The sequence below is a fragment of the Hippocampus comes genome, unplaced genomic scaffold (genome assembly GCF_001891065.2).
Source record: "Hippocampus comes isolate QL1 unplaced genomic scaffold, H_comes_QL1_v1.1 scaffold139, whole genome shotgun sequence".
Taxonomy (NCBI): Eukaryota; Metazoa; Chordata; class Actinopteri; order Syngnathiformes; family Syngnathidae; genus Hippocampus; species Hippocampus comes.
This window is the reverse complement of record NW_017804829.1, coordinates 386157-409508: the sequence shown is the minus strand read 5'-3', so window position 1 is coordinate 409508 and position 23352 is coordinate 386157. Positions and strand designations below refer to the sequence as shown.

At 42.3% G+C, this 23352-nt stretch overlaps 1 protein-coding gene and 1 long non-coding RNA gene across 4 annotated transcripts in view; one reads left to right on the top strand and one right to left on the bottom strand.

The window, feature by feature from the left end:
• LOC109514176 (uncharacterized) overlaps positions 1-23352 on the bottom strand; it is a 68487-nt gene that overhangs the window by 8712 nt on the left and 36423 nt on the right. The gene's annotated exons all lie outside the window — the stretch shown is intronic.
• The window catches only part of ntsr1 (neurotensin receptor 1 (high affinity)), a 28250-nt gene continuing 4913 nt past the window's right edge, over positions 16-23352 (top strand). For both annotated transcript variants that reach the window (XM_019867024.1, XM_019867018.1), the window contains exon 1: positions 16-758. In XM_019867024.1, coding sequence (XP_019722583.1) covers positions 114-758 — 645 coding nt within the window. In that variant the 5' untranslated portion in view covers positions 16-113. The remainder of the gene's footprint in view (positions 759-23352) is intronic.

Below are 23352 nucleotides of genomic sequence, written 5' to 3'. Positions count from 1 at the left end.
TCCTCCCCACACCGGACCGCGTCCTCTGATATGTGTGTCAACTGTTCTCGGTTATCGCCTAGTTTCAAGAACAAGCTCAGTTAGAGATTCTTGCATGCGCAAAAGGGCGAGACATGGATTTCAACTTAACGCACCGCGGCGCCCTGGCGCACATATTTTTATGGAATCATTCTCTCTTCTACAATAGCACCGCCGACCTCGATCCGGAGGAGAGGGAAGACTTGGAAGTGAACACGGACATTTATTCCAAAGTGATCGTGACCATCATCTACCTGCTTCTGTTCGCTGTGGGTTCGTTGGGCAACTCCATCACCTTGTACACCCTCCTGAGCAAAAAGAGTCTGCAGAACTTGCAGAGCACCGTCCACTACCACCTGGCCAGCCTGGCCGTGTCCGACCTGCTCATCCTCGTGCTCTCCATGCCCATCGAGCTGTACAACTTCATCTGGTTCCACCACCCGTGGGTGTTCGGGGACGCGGTGTGCCGAGGCTACTACTACCTGCGCGACAGCTGCTCGTACGCCACCGCTTTCAACATCGCCTCGCTGAGCGTGGAGCGCTACATGGCCATCTGCCACCCGTTCAAAGCCAAGAGCATCATGTCCCGTAGCCGCACCAAGAAGCTGATCAGCGGCATGTGGCTCGCCTCCTTCGCGCTGTCCACGCCGATGCTTTTCATCATGGGCCAGGAGACGCGCCAGGACGAGAACATCTGCACCGCCACCGTGGCCCCTGTCACCATGAAGACGGTGCTCCAGGTGGGTCATGCCGCGTGACATTTTAATTATCTGGCTACGCGTGCTTTGTTATGGATTAATTTGACGTGGGTTTGTCATGTTGGTTATTTGGTTCTTTGACCACTAAAGTTAACGACAAGATTTTCATTTGCTCATACATGTTGATTCCGTTTAGCATTTTGTTTTGTTGTTTTGTTTTACTTACACGACTTGAGATGTTGCCAGGGCAACCGATTATTCCAAGTTAATAAATCAAGCAAACTGTATTTGGCAGCCCGGTGGTGCGTGGTGAGCGCATCGACCTCACAGTGCAGAGGTTGTGGGTTCGATCCCGGCTCTGGCCTTCCTGTGTGGAGTTTGCATGTTCTTCCTGGGTCTGCGAGGGTTTTCTCTGGGTACTCCGGTTTCCTCCCACATTCCAAAAACACGCATTGGCAGGCTGATTGAACACTCCAAATTGCCCCGATGTGTGAGCAGGAGCGTGGATGGTTGTTTGTCTCTGTGTGCCCTGCGATTGGCTGGCAACCGGTTCAGGGTTGCCCCGCCTACTGCCAGAAGACAGCTGGGATAGGCTCCAGCACACCCCGCGACTCTTGTGAGGATAAAGCGGATCGGAAAATGGATGGATGGAACCTATATTTTGTGTTCAGAGCAGTTGGTATGAATTGAATAGGCACTGTCTAACCTTTATTTAAAAAATGCGCTTAAAAACCGTTGAGAGTTATGCTTTAATATTTTTACATAAGTAAATGAGTTGAATCAGTACAGTACTTCTACTTTTACCAGAGTTACAGCACTTTTAGTACAGTGTGTGAGTACTTTTGCCGCCTGGCGTTTTCACTATATTTACAAATTACAATTACATTACTCTAAAGACCGGTACACACTTAAGAATTTTTCAAATCTTATTATTTTTTTAAATCTGTGACAGACACCACATATCAACATATATGGAAAAAAAAAAGCTATTTCACCGTTTTCGTTGGCTTGTGCGTCATGTTCTCCAATAAACTCGACACAGAACACCACTTTTATGAAGACTCTCAAACGCCAAGGCAGGGCTCTTGCTTGATTTCACAAACATGAAAACAAGCAGACATTTCCGGGTATGTGTTGATAATTGCTTCCAAAGATGACCGGAGGCAAGACCGTTGTAAGATGGCAATGTTGGCAACAAAAGACTTGCTTTGGAAAATACTTCTTGCTATCTAGGGAACTTATTTTCATACAAAAAAAACATCAGGTAGGGCAAATTTTGTTTCATTTCGTTCTTTGACTGACTACATTCCGTTCACGTTACACTTCATGGCATCGAATGATTTGAGAGTCGTCAGCTTTCCCCGCACAAAAAGATTTTTGGTTACACATATTGAACACTAACATTTAAGCGTGTTAGCCCTGACTACTTTCGGACCCGATTATTGGGGCAAATTCACTCACACCTGAGTCCAAAAGATAATCTTATAGGACATCCATCATCCATTTTCTGAACTGCTTATCCTCACGAGGGTTGCGTACGTGCTGGAGCCTATCTCAGCTGTCTGAGGGTGGTAGACAGGCCCCATAGAGCAATTTAGGGGGTTTGACGTCCTTGGTCGGAAAGCAGCAAAATCGGGACAAAAACAGCCTGACTGTCTTTATGCGTGTACCAGGCCTTAAGCAATGTGCAAGTAAACATGTTAGCATTCTTAACTTGAATTCAGATGTAAAAAATAGAATACCGACGGAAACAATGATTTGTGTACACGTCAATCAGAAAAATCTTTCATCCGCACAACCGTCCTGTGTCTGAGAGGCGAGTCTCACCACTGAAAGACAGCTCACTGTGGAGCAGCCCCTTTTTCTCGTTCCGTTAGTGACACTTTATACATAGTCTCCTTCATTCCAAGTCCTCACTCAGCTGGCGCCTCACATGACATCGCATGTCAAAAGTCAGACCTCCAACCAAAATTTTGATGCGACTTCAGAGGCATGTTTTGAACTCCAAATTGTCAAAGCTTGAAGTGGCAATACAATTAAGCACCAATGGATCCATAGCTATCCATTTTCAAAATCTATACTTCAAATACTGTGTTGTTAGCCTAAGATAATAACAATCTGACTCTTTGACTTTGTTCCTTCCCAGTCCCTCCTTAACATTTTAGGGAAATCAGTTAAGTAACTAACAAAAATAACTCCCAGTGGAGCACAGACCCCTGCCAAGGCCTAATTCGGATCAGCAATGTGCTGGACACTTTCATATTGCAGCTATGCTCAAATTTGTCCAGCAAGATTGTTGAATTAATCATTGAGACATTAATTAAACGGCCCCTATAAAAAAATGCAGCGCAATGGACATGAGCTCATGTCAGCCTACATTACACTTAATCCTTTATTCGATAAAAGCCTTAACGTCGTCGCGTCTTCCGATGGCTTCAGGGAATTAACCGGAGGCTTACTACCAATAACATGCTGCATATTTTTACATGCTATGTAAATGCGTTTTATTTACAGTAGATACCACTCTCTGGCTCACATCGCATTTTGCAATCTTTCGAGCAAAACAAACAAGGCCCTTCTCAAGGCCATTGTGTACCCTTGGTACATGTTGAATCTGTGTCGAAATGATTGCTCCAATTTCCCTGATATTGTTTCCAGTGCACACCCTTGACATCGACTCAGTAGCCCAACTAGATTTGGGATAAGTGAGGAAGTAACGATGAGGTGACTTGTTCTGTGGGGGCTTTGTCACCCAGCTGGAGCCTTGGGATGAGGCGAGAGGGCAAGAGATGGGACATTAACTTGCAGGAGCGTTGCCAAATGGTTCGTCGAGGGTGCTTTCCATCACTGTCATCTGTTTCGGGTTTGCTACTCCAGTGGGTTTTTTTTTTTGCTCTTCAAGTGTCATTTTTATCTGTGATTGCTGTTGTTTTCCTCTCATACAAATGGTAGGCAGGACAATGAGCACATAAATTGAAACGGTGAATAGCTACTCTTGAATGTTGGTATACCAAACCATACAGAGAAGTACAATTAAAACAAAAGTCAAATGTAAATGTGTGATTCGGAATTCAACAAACATTTGTCAGAATAGTATGCCTCGATGCACAAAATGGTAGAGCTGGGCAAAATGGCTGAAAAAAAGTTCCAAAATGTAAGTATTTCATATGAGCTAATATTGAGAATTATCAATTTTTTAAAACCTATTCAAAATTACCCAAAACAAAACAAAACTGTTTTTGTATGCATTGTAATTTAGTTAAATGTGCAAAGTTCATCCTCCTCCAGAGCACTGTAAAAATCTTATTTGCCGGAGTACCCCAAAGTAGTATGCTAGTACCCTTGATAGTCATATGAACCTTCTTTCATATACTCTAAGTGACGTGAACTAATACTCTCTTGTAGTCCATGCATTACTATCGACCCATCACCTTCGGAATAATTTATTATGATTATTTTTTTGTGGGCTCATTATTGCCATACTCCGTTCATATTTTACTTGTTAGCTTGTGACTCGGGCTGTGTTTGGAAATTGATTCTGACACTCATGCACTACCCTGAGAGCGAGTGTGTTCGGAGAGGTACCGTATTTTCCGCACTATAAGGCGCATCTAAAAGCATTCGGTTTTCTCAAAAGCCGACAGTGTGCCTCATAATCCAATGCGTCTTATATATGGATCAATATTCAGATTTCTTGGACGTAGTATTTTAAATGTCCTGGAAAGCGCTTTGTTACAGCTGCAGCGGTTGTGAAAGTGTGATATAAATAAAGCTGTATTGTATTCCTTTAGTGTAGCTCCATCTAGTGGATGGATAACGAAACCACAGCCACTATTGTAGCTTCTATTCTGTGCGCCTTATAATGCGGTGCGCCTTATATATAAACAGTTTTAAAATAGGCCAATCATTGAAGGTACGCCTTGCAATCCAAAGTGCCTTATAGTGCGGAAAATACGGTATTCGTTTCACCTGCCCCCCACTCAACTCCACTGTATTTATACAGCACTTTAAAACAACCATTGCTGCACACAAAGTGCTGTACATTGAGCAAATATCATATTTACAACAATAAAACAAGAAATTAATCATGAATACAGTAGACAGCACAAAACAGTAAACCTAAGATCCACTCGGAGCACCTAGTACAGGTACTGGCACTCTCTTTTGGGGGACACGCTGAACAACCGAAAGGCAAATTTGAGCACTGCACTGAGTTTCAAAATGGTTGGAGTTACCATGCACGCTCGGAGAGTAATTCCGAACGCGCCGGAGAGAGCCGTGCCAAGGGGAAACTGGACATTTTTTTGATGTTGTGATTTTCTTGTATTGAAAATTTTATCGCAGATATTTTCTATTGATATCGATCACGATACATATTGATGTTGAATTATCGCACAGCTCAACTTCGCACGTTATTTCAAAAAGCACACCAAAATTGTGTGGACACGTTTTGTGACGTACATAAGTTCACAAAAAACATCCATAGACTTGGAAAAGCTACAAGCTTTTTTCCCCACACACACAACCCCTCAATGTGAACTTGCTACGGCTCATCACTCCACTGACCTAATATAGTGGCTAACCATTTTTTATCCTCTGATGCTTTTTACGAAGGCCACTGGGTTCAGCAAATTGCCATTTTCCGAAGGGAGTCATTTTTGACCACACAAGACTGTTTCATGCAATGGAAATGAACATCGATGTTATGTCCAACAGCTCTATATAAAATCTCTTGGGCTTCATTCCAGGCTGAGGACATTCGGCTATTGGACCGTGCTGTCAAGCAGAAAGTGATCAAATCTCTGCAATAACATTTTATAAATGAGTAAGCGAGGATGCTGTGTAAGCTGGTGTACGATCCCAACACACCCCAAGCATGTTTTGTCAACCTCGATTGACACTGGGGTCAGAGAAGCCTTGTGTGTGGGAAAATACAACTATTGGCAGGTGAAAAGGCAGCAGGCAACATAAATAATTGAAAAACCTCTTCAAAAGACCATTAACTTTTTGCTGCCTTAACACAATAGATGTGCTCAGACAATCTTTGATCGTCAACAATTTCGATGTCGTCCACATCTTTGAAATTTTTCCCCTGAAAGACCTCCTTCATCTTGGGAAAGAGGAGGGGGGTAAAAAAAAATCAGGGCGATGCAGGTTGTGCAAGTAAGGAGGTTACTCCAACGCCACCATGTTATTTTCCCATTAGGAACTGTGGGATGCTCAAGGCATTGTGAGCAGGCAGGAGTTTTCCTTCCACGACTCTTTCATCTTCTCGAACAAACCAAACGCTGCAGGAGCACTTTGAAGAAATGCTGGTTTGATTGTTGGGCTGATGTTGAAGAGGCAAACTCAATTGCAGTTTGGGTTTAAAATGCAGTCCATCTTTTGTCACCATTCCTGGAATTTTTCTGACACACCTCCCACACTCTCTCTTTCTCTCTCTCTGTCTAGCTAGCTGTCCATCTATCAGCTAGCTAGGTGTCTGTCTATCTATCTCACAAAGCAGACACAGTAGGGTGTAAAAGTCTGAATTATGTTTTTAATTATCTTTGTCCACAGCATTTGAGCACTTGAAAATAAAACAGTAAAGAGAAGGACAAACCCAGCGGAGCTTTAGAAAGGTAGTTTCCAGAAGCATTAAAATGTTATGCTACTGAACAAGAGCAATAAATCAAAAATAAATACAGTAGCACTTGTTTTAAGCCCCGATTGTGTTGTCCAAAACGATCCATTTTGGCACACAGGTTGACTGCTAAAGAATTTTACCAATTGGCAATCATGGTAATGATGTAATTTTAATATGTTCAGGGCAAACTATCACCTTCAGAAAACATTATTTTTCAAACTTTAGGCTACAGGTAAAAGTAACAATTCAACATTCTTGACTGTCATACAAGCAAAACAATAAAACTTAGGTGTACTCTAATTAATGCAAATATGATTTTGGTCAGACTTCACGCAGCTCACTTTTTAACATTTTTAGCTGTCACACAAATGGAAAAAGACACGCAAAACATAAAAGCAACTAAACACAACAGGTTAAGATGTGCATGTTATCACTGGAGTCTTCCAGCTATAAAAGGTGAGTCTACTTACGTCATTCAACTCCTGGTGTATTTTCAGCTCTTCACACCCCTCGCTGAGGCTGCTCCTTCATCTCGGAAAAGGTGATGCAAAAAAGCCAATCCAAAGCAAAAATGTTTATCCATTGCTGCTTGCTCTACTGTGCTCTCGTGAAGTATTCTGGGACCTGCAAGGTCTTTTGTCATTTTAAAAAAAATGTATTCTATTGAATAGAATGGGTAATAATTACAGCATAATATCAATTTGAGAAACGAAAATGGAATTCAACTCAGTGTTGTCGACTCAGCTAAGTTATTTCAAATGTATTTTGACAGTGATGGTGTTGTGGCGATTCCCTCGCCCGACTTCACTGCAGGCGGTGTGGGTTCATTTCCCATTCAGGGAAAGTGTGACTGTGTGTGTGTGTGTGTGTGTGTGTGTGTGTGTGTGTGTGTGTGTGTGTGTGTGTGGTTGTCTGTCTCCGTACCGTATGTGCCTTGTGATTGACTGGTGACCAGACTTGGGTGTTGACCACCTTTCACTTGAAGTCAGCTGGCCTAAGCTCCAGCTCCTCGTGCCGCTGAGCAGGATATGCGCCATCGAAAATGGTTAGATGATATTTACATTTAACATGCAGTGCGTTTCGAGGACCGCCGTGTGCACTTAAAGGCTTGCCCACCTTCAGGTTTGTTGTTATTGCACAGAGTGACTCCTGCTGTGTACACACTTCACTTCGTGCAAAAGTATAAATTTCAATTGCAAAACACATTTAGGTATTGCTTTTATGGCTTGCTAAAATGTCTGTTTTGTTTTTACACATGGTTGTACATGTCAAGTGTTGGCAAAATCCAATACCACGATATTTACTGTATGCCCTCGTGTATTCGCCCTTTACTTTAAATTTTAAGTATCCAGTACCAATTCAAAACAAAAGGAGCGGTAAGCGCATTGGGCATAAGGACCATATAGATTCAAACGCGCATTCTCTATTCTCTGCAGATTTTGGCACTTTCTGTCCTAATTATCTAATTTCTGGTGGCAAGCTGTGTATTATATTACGTGCTGCAATGCCTGTTTTATCACAATCCTGAAAACAGTCATCTTTCTTTACCTCCCTTTTCAGAATTACCATTGTGGATTTTGGCACAGTTAATGTGAACATCCGTTTCTATCTGGAAATGTCAGCCCTTCAATGACCCATCCTAAGTAGAAATGATCTAATTTATTAGTATTATGTATGCCAATGAAGCTGTAATTAACTTTGTAGTTATTTTTAGGTCACATAGAATAGTTATACAATATTATATTGATATGCACGATCACTGCCGACAACATGAATTCAACCCGCATAATTTATTGATGCTTAATAGAAGAAATATTTTGTCAATAATGTTCAGTTTTGATTGACACCAGAAGTATCAATTTTACAATTTGGATGTTATTGTAACTTGCATTGGTGTATAACTGGATGGCATCAGACTGAGCTGTTTCTTTCATTTTGGTCATCGTTTAGCTACCATATTTTCCGCACTATAAGGCGCTTCGGTTCCTTTCACTTGAAGTCAGCTGGCCTAAGCTCCAGCTCCTCGTGCCGCTGAGCAGGATATGCGCCATCGAAAATGGTTAGATGATATTTACATTTAACATGCAGTGCGTTTCGAGGACCGCCGTGTGCACTTAAAGGCTTGCCCACCTTCAGGTTTGTTGTTATTGCACAGAGTGACTCCTGCTGTGTACACACTTCACTTCGTGCAAAAGTATAAATTTCAATTGCAAAACACATTTAGGTATTGCTTTTATGGCTTGCTAAAATGTCTGTTTTGTTTTTACACATGGTTGTACATGTCAAGTGTTGGCAAAATCCAATACCACGATATTTACTGTATGCCCTCGTGTATTCGCCCTTTACTTTAAATTTTAAGTATCCAGTACCAATTCAAAACAAAAGGAGCGGTAAGCGCATTGGGCATAAGGACCATATAGATTCAAACGCGCATTCTCTATTCTCTGCAGATTTTGGCACTTTCTGTCCTAATTATCTAATTTCTGGTGGCAAGCTGTGTATTATATTACGTGCTGCAATGCCTGTTTTATCACAATCCTGAAAACAGTCATCTTTCTTTACCTTCCTTTTCAGAATTACCATTGTGGATTTTGGCACAGTTAATGTGAACATCCGTTTCTATCTGGAAATGTCAGCCCTTCAATGACCCATCCTAAGTAGAAATGATCTAATTTATTAGTATTATGTATGCCAATGAAGCTGTAATTAACTTTGTAGTTATTTTTAGGTCACATAGAATAGTTATACAATATTATATTGATATGCACGATCACTGCCGACAACATGAATTCAACCCGCATAATTTATTGATGCTTAATAGAAGAAATATTTTGTCAATAATGTTCAGTTTTGATTGACACCAGAAGTATCAATTTTACAATTTGGATGTTATTGTAACTTGCATTGGTGTATAACTGGATGGCATCAGACTGAGCTGTTTCTTTCATTTTGGTCATCGTTTAGCTACCATATTTTCCGCACTATAAGGCGCTTCGCAGTATAAGGCGTACCTTCAATGAATGGCCAATTTTAAAACAGTTTTTAAATACAGGGCGCACCTCATTGTAAGGCGCATAGAAAAGACGCTCCAATAGTGGCTGCGGTTGTATTTTGCATCCACTAGATGGCGCTGCGCTAAAGGGAATACAATACAATTTTATTTATTTAGATTTATTTATATAGAGTTTTCACAACCACTGCAGCTGTTACAAAGCGCTTTGCAGAACATTTCAAATACTACGTCCAAGAAATTAGAATATAGATCCATACTTTTATAAGGCGCATCAGATTATAACGCGCACAGTTGACTTTTGAGAAAATTTAATGCTTCTAGGTGTGCCTTATAGGCGGAAAATACGGTACATGACAGGGGAACACAATATGTGAACATCAGGAGCATGCAAATGAGTGTAAACTACTGATAGCTACGAGTACCATACTCTGCTACTTTAAAGTGTGCCCACGTTCCTGGAAAGTTTCCATGACTCTTCATCTGTCGCTGACAGGAAGCAACACCCCCCCCCCCCCCCCCCCCCCCCCCCCCCAAGACACCTCCTCAGATACTCAATCCATAGTTGCAATCTTTCTGAATCAGGTCAACAGTCCAATTGGCCAAGTTGCACTCACTGATGATTTTCTCTCAGCTCACGTTGGCGACACATGGTGACACGACCAGAGGTGTCAAATGTGTGACCCAGCTCACAGGTAGAAAAACAGCTTGAGATACAGTAATCAGTGCTTTCACCTGCTGAATACTACCTACACACTTAGAAAGGCATTCCAAAAGAACACACGTTTAGAATTGTTTACCACAACACACAACAGACGTTTCAATTAAAAAAAAAAAGAAATTGAATTCAACTTATGAACACAATCACAGATACTTCCCTTCACATGTGTGCCTGTTGTGTGTATAAACATCACAGTCACCTAAACTAATAGCCTCTGCTAACACTTAATCTCCTTTTTTGTTGCGAGTGCATAATGTGGGTGTTAACATCATTCCTGACTGCATGACGTCCGGTCGCCTCGTGTGTGGTTAACCTTAACAGGAACCCGACTAGACCTTGTTGGATCACAAGCAAAACAGAGGAATCCCCTCAAATTCATTTTAATTGTTGCCAGAAGGAACCGTTTCATAACCGTGGTGGATGCTATTCTGGCTTGTAAGGAGGAGAATAACATCAATGTCATTGCCACGTTAACCCAAGAGGCAGAACGATTAGAAGCTGTGTGGAGGATGTCATCGTATTTCATAACATGTGACAACAGCAAGCATCCAGCCTTTGAATCATTGCAGAAATCAATTAGGTGAATTAAATATTGGCAGTATTGTTATCATTACCATCTTTATGATATATTTTTTAAAATTTGCGGCACAGCTATGTGGGGTGTGGCGGTTGGTTTGGGGACAAATCTGATCAAGGTGGAATGTATCTCCCAAGTGCACAAATCAACTTTATCTCACCCACCCATGGAGATCTGCGTGCACTTCCTTTTTGTATGTTTTCAATGCGGTGCGCTTTGTATGCAGGGAGTGAAAGGAGCTGCTTTGATTGGCAGCGAAAGAAGTCTGCTGTGTTCACGCCCACAGTGGCGCAAAACGGCCTGTTTAAAATGTGCCATGCTGCACCACGGATCTACAGAAATAACAAAAATGAGTCCTCTGCAGGATGGCACGCTGGTCGACTGGTTAGCATGTCAGACTCACAGTGCAGAGGTGCAGGGTTTGATTTCGGCTCCGGCCTTCCTTTGTGGAGTTTGCATTTCCTCCCTGTGCCTGCGTGAGTTTTCTCCGGATACTTCGGTTTCCTCACGCATTCCAAAAACATGCGTGGCAGGTTAATAGATCATGGGTGTCAAACTCAAGGCCAAGGGGCCAGATCTGGCCCGCCACGTCACTTTGTGTGGCCCGCAAAAAGTTCCATAACGCTTGCTAAAATCTCCACCAAAATTTAAAATTCTCAAATGTAATAAATAAGAGACATATTGAAAGCATTTTCTTGAAACCAAATCCCTCTTTACAGGAACTTATATATAAACCGTTATTATTGACTTTTTTTATTTGGTTTCAGTCATAACGGCCCTCCAAAGGAAACGACAACTAAAATGTGGCCCACGACAAAAATTAGTTTGACACCCCTACTCTCGAATTGTCCCTCGATGTGATTGTGTTGTGAGTATGAACGGTTGTTCGTCTTTGTTTGTCCTGCGATTGACTGACAACCAGTTCAGGGTGTCCCCCACCTACTGCCCGATAGGCTCCAGCACAACGCTCAAGGATAAGCGGATTAGAAAATAGATGGAGTCCTATACAGCAGCCGCGCCTCGTGCCAGACTTCTACTTGCCGCAAATCCAGAGCCCATGTGTCAACAGTCTCATCTTTGTCCAAAGGGTTCAAGGTTAATCCATATCAAAGGCGATAAATGACGAAAAATTGTCTCTCACATATTATTCTCAGGACATCCCCAATGCAGACTTATTAAACCTCTTCAGATCAAGACTTAAAAATCACACCCATTCCTGACGGCCCACTCACTCTGGCATCAGTCATTTATCATTGCTCACGTTCTTGTGCAAATCGCTTGCTAATTTGATTGATATTTTATGTCCAATTATTTTTATTGTACTGCTCGTTTTTCTTTCCCTCTGTTTGTACGGTGTCCTTGAGTGCCCTGAAAGGCGCCAATAAACCACTGAATTGTTGTCATCATTATCCTTCACCGAATGCTGTTCACCACATGCACAGAAGTAGATGCTACGAGCTATCAGCCCGCCGACTAATCTAGCGCTGGGATCAGAAACGGTTGGAGAATAAACGAATTTGTATCTGAGCAGTACTGAGATCCCCAAATGGAAAGGGAGATTGCTGGGGTTTAATTAGTGTGAGGAATTAAGTCATTTCGAGGTTGCAGTTAAATGTGATCATCATTTGTCACACTCAGACCGTTTCCAAACCAAGGGAGACATTCACTGAAAAAGTAAAGTCGTCATCGTCTCCGCTGTCACGGAAACGTGTCGTCACAAATGACAAAAGTGATTTCCAACCAATAAATCAAATGTAAGTCTCTCAAAAGGGCAGACTCTCCAAAGAGCAAGAGACTTTGAATATGTCAACCTATTGTATTTGAAAACATGACAGTAATGAGGTGACTGTCGCTGCTTCCACACAAATCTGCGAGAACCAATGACACCAACAACCAGATGCAATTACAAAGGTCTTGCTTCCATACGTGACAATAAAACACTGCATGCGATGTTCTCTAATCGTCTGCGGGGAGCCTTTTGTAAAAGCAATGTCACATTGTGTAAATATTTGCATTGCTCCCTGCTTAAAAGTGAGATCGATGTTTATTTGGATAAAAAGAACCGGGCCACCGCATTTATGAGAGCACGCTGCCGCAGGAAAAGATAAATAGGCCCTCAACTGGTTGTTGAGAGCACGCAAACACCCCCACGTAGGAAGTTAGACAATTAATGGAGATTAGCTGGAGGAATATTTCTTCATTACACAAGAAGCTCAAGGAGTCATTGCACTGAGGAAGCTTTCAACGCTTTAACACACATTGACTTCTTTGAAGGCATGTGAAGTCCCAAGCAGCAAATACCAAATGCAGTGGTTTGCTTGCACATCTGTCACCTTCTCCAATCGGACGCGCTTCTACAAATCCACCTCACTGGCCCACCACACGCTTGATGGTTCCCATTTGTGCCTTATCGTTCATCACGCCTCTTATCACATGGGTCGTTCCGATTCCTAAATGGCCTCCTCCAAAGCGAGCCCCCTCCAAGTGAGGAAGTGCGTCTTATGAGAACTAACCTCAAAAGCTACCAGTACAATATAAACAAACCTAAAAAAAAATGTTTTCGACAGGGAAGAGCATTTGACTATACCTGTATTTCCATCCATCCATTTTCTGAACCGCTTTATCCTCACAAGGGTCGCGGGGGGTGCTGGAGCCTAATCGGAGCTGTCTTTGGGCAGTAGGCGGGGGACACCCTGAACTGATTGCCATTCAATCGCAGGGCACACAGAGACGAACAACCATCCGTGGTCACAATCACACCTAGGGACAATTTAGAGTGTTCAATCAGCCTGTCATGCACATTTTTGGAATATGGGAGGAAACCGGAGTACCCGGAGAAAACCCACGCAGGCACGGGGAGAACATGCAAACTCCACACAGGAAGGGCGGCCCCGGGATCAAACGCACGACCACAGCACTGTGAGACGATGCGCTAACCACTCGACCACTGGGCCGCCCACAATATTTCCTCAATCAACAAACAATTAGCCCAAATTCTTGATGATCGATTAATCGATGATGATACCCATGCCTGCCTCAATGTCAAGCTTTCCTGGGTTTGAATCTGAACTCCAGTCTATTATCTACCCCAGCCCAAACTCATTTTGGATAGGCCCCACATCACCTGTACTCAACAGAAAAAATGGTGTAAAAGGGCTGGATGGAAATATAAAAAGACGGGACTAATGATAATTCTACGTTGGATAATTGCAATGATGCAGTACAATTGTTGTTCCAAGTTGTTGTTGTTGGCTAAAGATATGAAGGCAACTACAGTCAGTAGAGATAGCGGTGTGGTTCCGGAGCATAATTTAGGAATCATTTACGACAAATCTGAACAAGAATAAAGAACAAAAAAACATTTACCAAAATGGAATACTTAAGCCACGGTAAAACATTACAAGGGGGGCCTCCGTGGGCATGTTAGAGTCTCCTAATTTATCAGCTTTGTCCAGAGAAACCTTTAAAATAACACTGTGACTAATGGACACCTTCCAAATATTATCCCAAACGATGTGAACTGCCTGGCCTCACGCAACAGTGATAGAGCGCAGACGCCTCGAACTGCATCAGTTTGGTCTGTGGTGGCCAAGTACAGTCGATCTCAATTCTTCTTTCCTTTCAGCCACGCTTCATTTTTTACGCCTCATGCAGAGGAGGAAGACAAATGTGTGTTAGAATTCATGATTGTGACGGCAGGGTGAACAGGGTATCAATTTCCCCAGCTGTGTGGTGACTTTGGATGCCTTTCGTATGCCTTATATTCGACAATTATTTGATGCAAAAAAAAAAAGAAATTGAATTCAAATTATTAACACAATCACAGATACTTCCCTTCACATGTGTGCCTGTTGTGTGTATAAACATCACAGTCACCTAAACTAATAGCCTCTGCTAACACTTAATCTCCTTTTTTGTTGCGAGTGCATAATGTGGGTGTTAACATCATTCCTGACTGCATGACGTCCGGTCGCCTCGTGTGTGGTTAACCTTAACAGGAACCCGACTAGACCTTGTTGGATCACAAGCAAAACAGAGGAATCCCCTCAAATTCATTTTAATTGTTGCCAGAAGGAACCGTTTCATAACCGTGGTGGATGCTATTCTGGCTTGTAAGGAGGAGAATAACATCAATGTCATTGCCACGTTAACCCAAGAGGCAGAACGATTAGAAGCTGTGTGGAGGATGTCATCGTATTTCATAACATGTGACAACAGCAAGCATCCAGCCTTTGAATCATTGCAGAAATCAATTAGGTGAATTAAATATTGGCAGTATTGTTATCATTACCATCTTTATGATATATTTTTTAAAATTTGCGGCACAGCTATGTGGGGTGTGGCGGTTGGTTTGGGGACAAATCTGATCAAGGTGGAATGTATCTCCCAAGTGCACAAATCAACTTTATCTCACCCACCCATGGAGATCTGCGTGCACTTCCTTTTTGTATGTTTTCAATGCGGTGCGCTTTGTATGCAGGGAGTGAAAGGAGCTGCTTTGATTGGCAGCGAAAGAAGTCTGCTGTGTTCACGCCCACAGTGGCGCAAAACGGCCTGTTTAAAATGTGCCATGCTGCACCACGGATCTACAGAAATAACAAAAATGAGTCCTCTGCAGGATGGCACGCTGGTCGACTGGTTAGCATGTCAGACTCACAGTGCAGAGGTGCAGGGTTTGATTTCGGCTCCGGCCTTCCTTTGTGGAGTTTGCATTTCCTCCCTGTGCCTGCGTGAGTTTTCTCCGGATACTTCGGTTTCCTCACGCATTCCAAAAACATGCGTGGCAGGTTAATAGATCATGGGTGTCAAACTCAAGGCCAAGGGGCCAGATCTGGCCCGCCACGTCACTTTGTGTGGCCCGCAAAAAGTTCCATAACGCTTGCTAAAATCTCCACCAAAATTTAAAATTCTCAAATGTAATAAATAAGAGACATATTGAAAGCATTTTCTTGAAACCAAATCCCTCTTTACAGGAACTTATATATAAACCGTTATTATTGACTTTTTTTATTTGGTTTCAGTCATAACGGCCCTCCAAAGGAAACGACAACTAAAATGTGGCCCACGACAAAAATTAGTTTGACACCCCTACTCTCGAATTGTCCCTCGATGTGATTGTGTTGTGAGTATGAACGGTTGTTCGTCTTTGTTTGTCCTGCGATTGACTGACAACCAGTTCAGGGTGTCCCCCACCTACTGCCCGATAGGCTCCAGCACAACGCTCAAGGATAAGCGGATTAGAAAATAGATGGAGTCCTATACAGCAGCCGCGCCTCGTGCCAGACTTCTACTTGCCGCAAATCCAGAGCCCATGTGTCAACAGTCTCATCTTTGTCCAAAGGGTTCAAGGTTAATCCATATCAAAGGCGATAAATGACAAAAAATTGTCTCTCACATATTATTCTCAGGACATCCCCAATGCAGACTTATTAAACCTCTTCAGATCAAGACTTAAAAATCACACCCATTCCTGACGGCCCACTCACTCTGGCATCAGTCATTTATCATTGCTCACGTTCTTGTGCAAATCGCTTGCTAATTTGATTGATATTTTATGTCCAATTATTTTTATTGTACTGCTCGTTTTTCTTTCCCTCTGTTTGTACGGTGTCCTTGAGTGCCCTGAAAGGCGCCAATAAACCACTGAATTGTTGTCATCATTATCCTTCACCGAATGCTGTTCACCACATGCACAGAAGTAGATGCTACGAGCTATCAGCCCGCCGACTAATCTAGCGCTGGGATCAGAAACGGTTGGAGAATAAACGAATTTGTATCTGAGCAGTACTGAGATCCCCAAATGGAAAGGGAGATTGCTGGGGTTTAATTAGTGTGAGGAATTAAGTCATTTCGAGGTTGCAGTTAAATGTGATCATCATTTGTCACACTCAGACCGTTTCCAAACCAAGGGAGACATTCACTGAAAAAGTAAAGTCGTCATCGTCTCCGCTGTCACGGAAACGTGTCGTCACAAATGACAAAAGTGATTTCCAACCAATAAATCAAATGTAAGTCTCTCAAAAGGGCAGACTCTCCAAAGAGCAAGAGACTTTGAATATGTCAACCTATTGTATTTGAAAACATGACAGTAATGAGGTGACTGTCGCTGCTTCCACACAAATCTGCGAGAACCAATGACACCAACAACCAGATGCAATTACAAAGGTCTTGCTTCCATACGTGACAATAAAACACTGCATGCGATGTTCTCTAATCGTCTGCGGGGAGCCTTTTGTAAAAGCAATGTCACATTGTGTAAATATTTGCATTGCTCCCTGCTTAAAAGTGAGATCGATGTTTATTTGGATAAAAAGAACCGGGCCACCGCATTTATGAGAGCACGCTGCCGCAGGAAAAGATAAATAGGCCCTCAACTGGTTGTTGAGAGCACGCAAACACCCCCACGTAGGAAGTTAGACAATTAATGGAGATTAGCTGGAGGAATATTTCTTCATTACACAAGAAGCTCAAGGAGTCATTGCACTGAGGAAGCTTTCAACGCTTTAACACACATTGACTTCTTTGAAGGCATGTGAAGTCCCAAGCAGCAAATACCAAATGCAGTGGTTTGCTTGCACATCTGTCACCTTCTCCAATCGGACGCGCTTCTACAAATCCACCTCACTGGCCCACCACACGCTTGATGGTTCCCATTTGTGCCTTATCGTTCATCACGCCTCTTATCACATGGGTCGTTCCGATTCCTAAATGGCCTCCTCCAAAGCGAGCCCCCTCCAAGTGAGGAAGTGCGTCTTATGAGAACTAACCTCAAAAGCTACCAGTACAATATAAACAAACCTAAAAAAAAATGTTTTCGACAGGGAAGAGCATTTGACTATACCTGTATTTCCATCCATCCATTTTCTGAACCGCTTTATCCTCACAAGGGTCGCGGGGGGTGCTGGAGCCTAATCGGAGCTGTCTTTGGGCAGTAGGCGGGGGACACCCTGAACTGATTGCCATTCAATCGCAGGGCACACAGAGACGAACAACCATCCGTGGTCACAATCACACCTAGGGACAATTTAGAGTGTTCAATCAGCCTGTCATGCACATTTTTGGAATATGGGAGGAAACCGGAGTACCCGGAGAAAACCCACGCAGGCACGGGGAGAACATGCAAACTCCACACAGGAAGGGCGGCCCCGGGATCAAACGCACGACCACAGCACTGTGAGACGATGCGCTAACCACTCGACCACTGGGCCGCCCACAATATTTCCTCAATCAACAAACAATTAGCCCAAATTCTTGATGATCGATTAATCGATGATGATACCCATGCCTGCCTCAATGTCAAGCTTTCCTGGGTTTGAATCTGAACTCCAGTCTATTATCTACCCCAGCCCAAACTCATTTTGGATAGGCCCCACATCACCTGTACTCAACAGAAAAAATGGTGTAAAAGGGCTGGATGGAAATATAAAAAGACGGGACTAATGATAATTCTACGTTGGATAATTGCAATGATGCAGTACAATTGTTGTTCCAAGTTGTTGTTGTTGGCTAAAGATATGAAGGCAACTACAGTCAGTAGAGATAGCGGTGTGGTTCCGGAGCATAATTTAGGAATCATTTACGACAAATCTGAACAAGAATAAAGAACAAAAAAACATTTACCAAAATGGAATACTTAAGCCACGGTAAAACATTACAAGGGGGGCCTCCGTGGGCATGTTAGAGTCTCCTAATTTATCAGCTTTGTCCAGAGAAACCTTTAAAATAACACTGTGACTAATGGACACCTTCCAAATATTATCCCAAACGATGTGAACTGCCTGGCCTCACGCAACAGTGATAGAGCGCAGACGCCTCGAACTGCATCAGTTTGGTCTGTGGTGGCCAAGTACAGTCGATCTCAATTCTTCTTTCCTTTCAGCCACGCTTCATTTTTTACGCCTCATGCAGAGGAGGAAGACAAATGTGTGTTAGAATTCATGATTGTGACGGCAGGGTGAACAGGGTATCAATTTCCCCAGCTGTGTGGTGACTTTGGATGCCTTTCGTATGCCTTATATTCGACAATTATTTGATGCTGTGCCTTTCAAATCAAAACTGTTAAAAAAAAAAAACAGCTACAGCAGGAACTGCGCTCTTTTTTTTTTTCCTTCCTCCATTTAATGCATTTATGAAGGCGAAAAACCATGTGAACGGAATGGGGGTATCCTGAGGGGCGCATGGTCTCAGCTACATCGTGTCTTTAAATGATCGTTTTAGACTATAAATCGGTGGGGAAAGAGTAGGGATGGCTCAGGCTTAGGGAATGGCTTGTCACAGACTGCAGGGAGGGGAGGGGGATTTGCTGCCTGTTATTACCTTTTTGGGTTGCTGTCTTTTTTCTTTCATTGTGAAAGCAGCTTTATTTTAAAGTTTCAATTGACTGAAGCAATTTTGACTTTTCAAAGGACAAAAACATGTTTTCGTAAACCACAAATACTAATTTGTTTTTTCAAGTTAACCGATTTTTGGAAACATCCAAAGTATTGCAGTCGTCAAGGAACTTCTTCGTAAACATCAGAGAAAATTTGGGTTCATCAAACAGTTTCACAACCTTGATTGAGGCAAGGCATGCATTTTATAAGGATAAAGAAAGAAACAAATGAGGAAAAATCTCGCACCACCACCAAAATGAATGATAAGCTCACATCAGTCTACTCACAAATGGAAAACCATTGAACTGTTCTGCCTTACACGCTATGTTAATCGCACAGCTAGATAAGTGGAGGAAAAATGTATTCCGAGTTAATAAATAGCCATTTTTGGACAAATTAAACCCGGATCATTTCCCGTGGCACGCCGAACAGCACACCAGAGTGCCAACGCGCACTGTTTGGGAATCACTGAACTAACGGACACGTTTGGCAAATACAATTTATAGTTTTCAAAGAGCCAACTATTATGTAAACATCAAAGATCATTTGTATTCTTCAAATAACCTAAGAGACATGTTTTGGTCAAAATCAAAGACAAATGAAAGGCTTTACTGTATTGTATTTCAAGAATGTCAAACACAGCTTATAGACCTCCGTAAACCAAAAATGGATTGTGTTTTCCCCCTCAATATTATACACGTTTTTTTTGTTGTGCAAGTTGTGCAAGTGTAAAACAAAAAACCCCAAAACAAACACGGTTTCATTTAGCATTTAAATAAAATGAAATGCACACAGGTGCATTTGTATGTTCGCGAACAATGTTAAGATGTCAAAACAATATACGTGCTGTTTATTGAAGTGTGACAACATGTCAGTGTGAAGATGACGTTGCACCATACTTTCATTTGAACCATTAATACGATTATAATCATCACTTTTTTGGCTGATTTGGGATCGGAACAGGGATTGTGTGCATTACCAACCATTTGTATATATTAGAAAACTTAAACATTTCGGACTGTGAAAACACAAAACTTTTGTCGACACGTTGTCTCTGCAACATGCGCCTCACTGTGCGCCGTCGTGCTCTACGAGGGGGCTACATTCAGTATGTAATAGGTTTCATCAAGAGTACACATGTTTTGGACGTCAGTAAGATGAGATTTTTCCACATTTTTTCCAATCATTGCTCCGATTACACAATGACTCATTTAACAGAATGAAAAAAGCCCCCCGAAGGTATCTGCGTCAGCACCCATTTCCCGGCTGTTCAACACCGAGTGTTGATACTCACACAGCTCCGTCCAGACGGACACCTCAGAGGCATGGAAGCGAGTGAGCTCACACCGAGCTTGCACGCAGCCCCGCCGTCCTCCCCTCATGATAGTAGTCAGCTCGTGAAAGAGTTTAGTGAGGGCAACGTCGAAAGAAGGTGCGAATAGCTGTGATCAACACAGGCATGTGGAGGTCGAGAAGGGGTGCCGGCCTCTGGCAGCTTTTGTCAACAGATCCGCGGAATGTTGTCAGGGTGCTTGCCAATGTCAGATATATACACGTTTTATATGTACATGTGTAATGCTTCCGTATCAAGAGGTCATCCGGACCCAATAGGTTCAAATCTGTATCAGGATATGTAGCAGGCGTCGGGGTCATGCACGATGGGAGGTTGTCCAAAAGGACTTGAGGATCAATATCCAAGTTGTGTGTTTCGTGGCGGTGTTTGCAAAAACACTTCTGTTTATACTTTAGGGCAGACATGGACAAAGTATGGCCCGGGCAACACATCCGACCCCACAATAGTCTCTGACTGGTCCTCACAGTGAACGTGAAGAAATAAAACAAAATATGAAGTGGTTTTCTTGTGAAAGTTGTGCTTTTATTTTATGTGCACACGTGTGGACTTGGGTACAAGTAAGGTAGCGAGCAAGAGCCACGACTTGTGTCTGCGGCGTCGCCAAGTGGTTTTTGCTCGAGTAAGAGCATTTTCCAATTCATCTTGCAACTATTATTTCAAAAAAAGAGACCAGCAAAAAAGATGACAGTATTGCTAAATATTAGCATCATCCTTATTTCCTTCACAGTGTAGTGAAGAGGGCCAAGCGGATTTAACGTGATAACACTGTACACAATTCTATAGTTTCACAGACCGTACGTATTGGGTGTATTATTATAAGTCCTTACTATGTCATTATACGTCACTGTCAATAATATTATAATTTGCACTTCGGTAAATATTTGCAGAGGTGTAAAAGTCATTCATGTTCATTGCTCAAGTAGACGAACCGATATTGGGATTCAAAAAAAGACTAGTAGAAGTTGACGTGTCAATTCCACTTTTGTTTTCATAAAACAAAGTATAAAAGTAATGTTTTTTTTTAACTATCCAAAGTATTGAAGTTAGGAAGGAGGAAAAAAAAACCCAACCGTGATTTGTTGTTTGGGTAGGTGCGGGGAGAGCGAGTTGGATTGAAAGCGTCTCATAAATTGAGTGAACCCAAATAGAGCTCAGGCTCAGAGCTGGAATATATGGATCATCATCCTTTCATTCACAGTCAGCTCAAACAAAAGGAAAAGACCACAGAAAAAAAAAAGTCAAACTAAAGTGATGGTTCTAATTACTTTGTGCAACCTGTTCAAAATGAACGAGCCGAGACTGTTGATCAGGGACGTACTCGGACCAAAATTGCACAGGATTTTGGGCTACGGAACAATTACAGATCGACCGCGTTTCTGAGCAACAGCTCCTGTTTATATTTTAAATTGCTTCATACATCTTCTGCAAAACATTGTCCAACAATATTCTGCAGCAATATTTAACAATGAAGAACTTCAAATTATTTCCGCGCTGGATAGGGTGTTTTCATTGATTTTTGTGAAAATTGATGCCACTTGTCTAAGACGCCACAACAGATATCATACTTAGAGCTGCAGCAAGTACTGGTCTAACACTGCCAACTACTACGGCAGTTGGAATGAATTTGTATTTGATACATGTTGATTTGTGTCACACGTTCTACATAATTTGTAGACAGTCGTTAACAAAGACGCTAAGAGTGATACAGCTCTTCGTGCCTTTATTTCATATACGTTCGAAGCGACAACAAATGCAGCCGTGAACTTATGACGGATTGTTTTTGAAAATATTCCTCACCATGCAAGGCATGTGATCGCTGATGTAGCTATGATGCGGGGTATGAGCATTTCAGAACTTTTCGCTGCTCACATACAGTAAATTCGGTGATGGCAGCGTTAATGACGTTGAATCCCCAAATCAGTTCCAGAGTAGGTCGGGACGTGGATGATTTCCGTTTGGCATTTTTATTTCCCATAATGCCACATGGCAATGTGGACCAAATGGAAATCAGGCTCTGCTGATGTAATAATAAATCATAAAAAAAAAAAATGAATCAACAATATTTACATGTACTTAACTACATTTTCAAATGTATTGAATACTGTATAATGAAGACCTTCGATCCTGTTCCTCGAGGGCGTCTGTCCTGTCAATTTTCCATCTCTCCCTGCTGCAACACACCTGATTCAAGTGATCAGATAACGAGTAAGGTCTGCAGAAGCTAGATAACGACCTTGATCATTTGAATCAGGTGCGTTGCAGCAGGGAGAGATGGGAGGGGGAGGGGAGGACGTAAAGATTTTAACATTTAGCCGACAAATACTTTTAAACATAGGTGCAAGTATGTTGAAAGATTCCAGCAAATACTAAAATGTTTACTCCGCAATGGCAGTCGCACGCTTCCATACATACCGGTAAATGACAACAATGTCATTTTCAATCAATCTTTTCACTTTAGGAGCAAATTTTCAACGAATAAAACTGCTGCCCAGTCAACAAAAGGCCCTAATGAAATTGTCAGCACATCAACAACAACAATAAAAATGTCCGGCAGAACTCATCTTTAATTGCATTACTCCAAGTACCTCAATAGAAAATTCTCATTTAACTTGTAGTGTGTTTTTATCTGCGTTGGCACATGATCGAAGAGCCACCGGCGGTCAGTCGTAAATCTTCGGAGACAAGAAGGTAAATTAGACAAATTGGACCTCTGCACTTGATCAACATGTGTGAAGCCTGTGAAATTGGGACGGGTATGAAAGTGCAACTCAACCTTGACTTTACCTTGATTTGATGTTTCGCCCCCCACAGCCCCACTCCAAACGCCAGTGCTCGCGCCATTTTTCGGAGCCACTCAAGCAATGTGACTCAAGTAACAGCAGGTCATTCGTTATTCTAAACCCCTACTGGTGCCGCTGACTGTAAATATTCCTTTCAAACCCGAGGTTCCATCTCATTGTAACGCCAGCGTTTGTC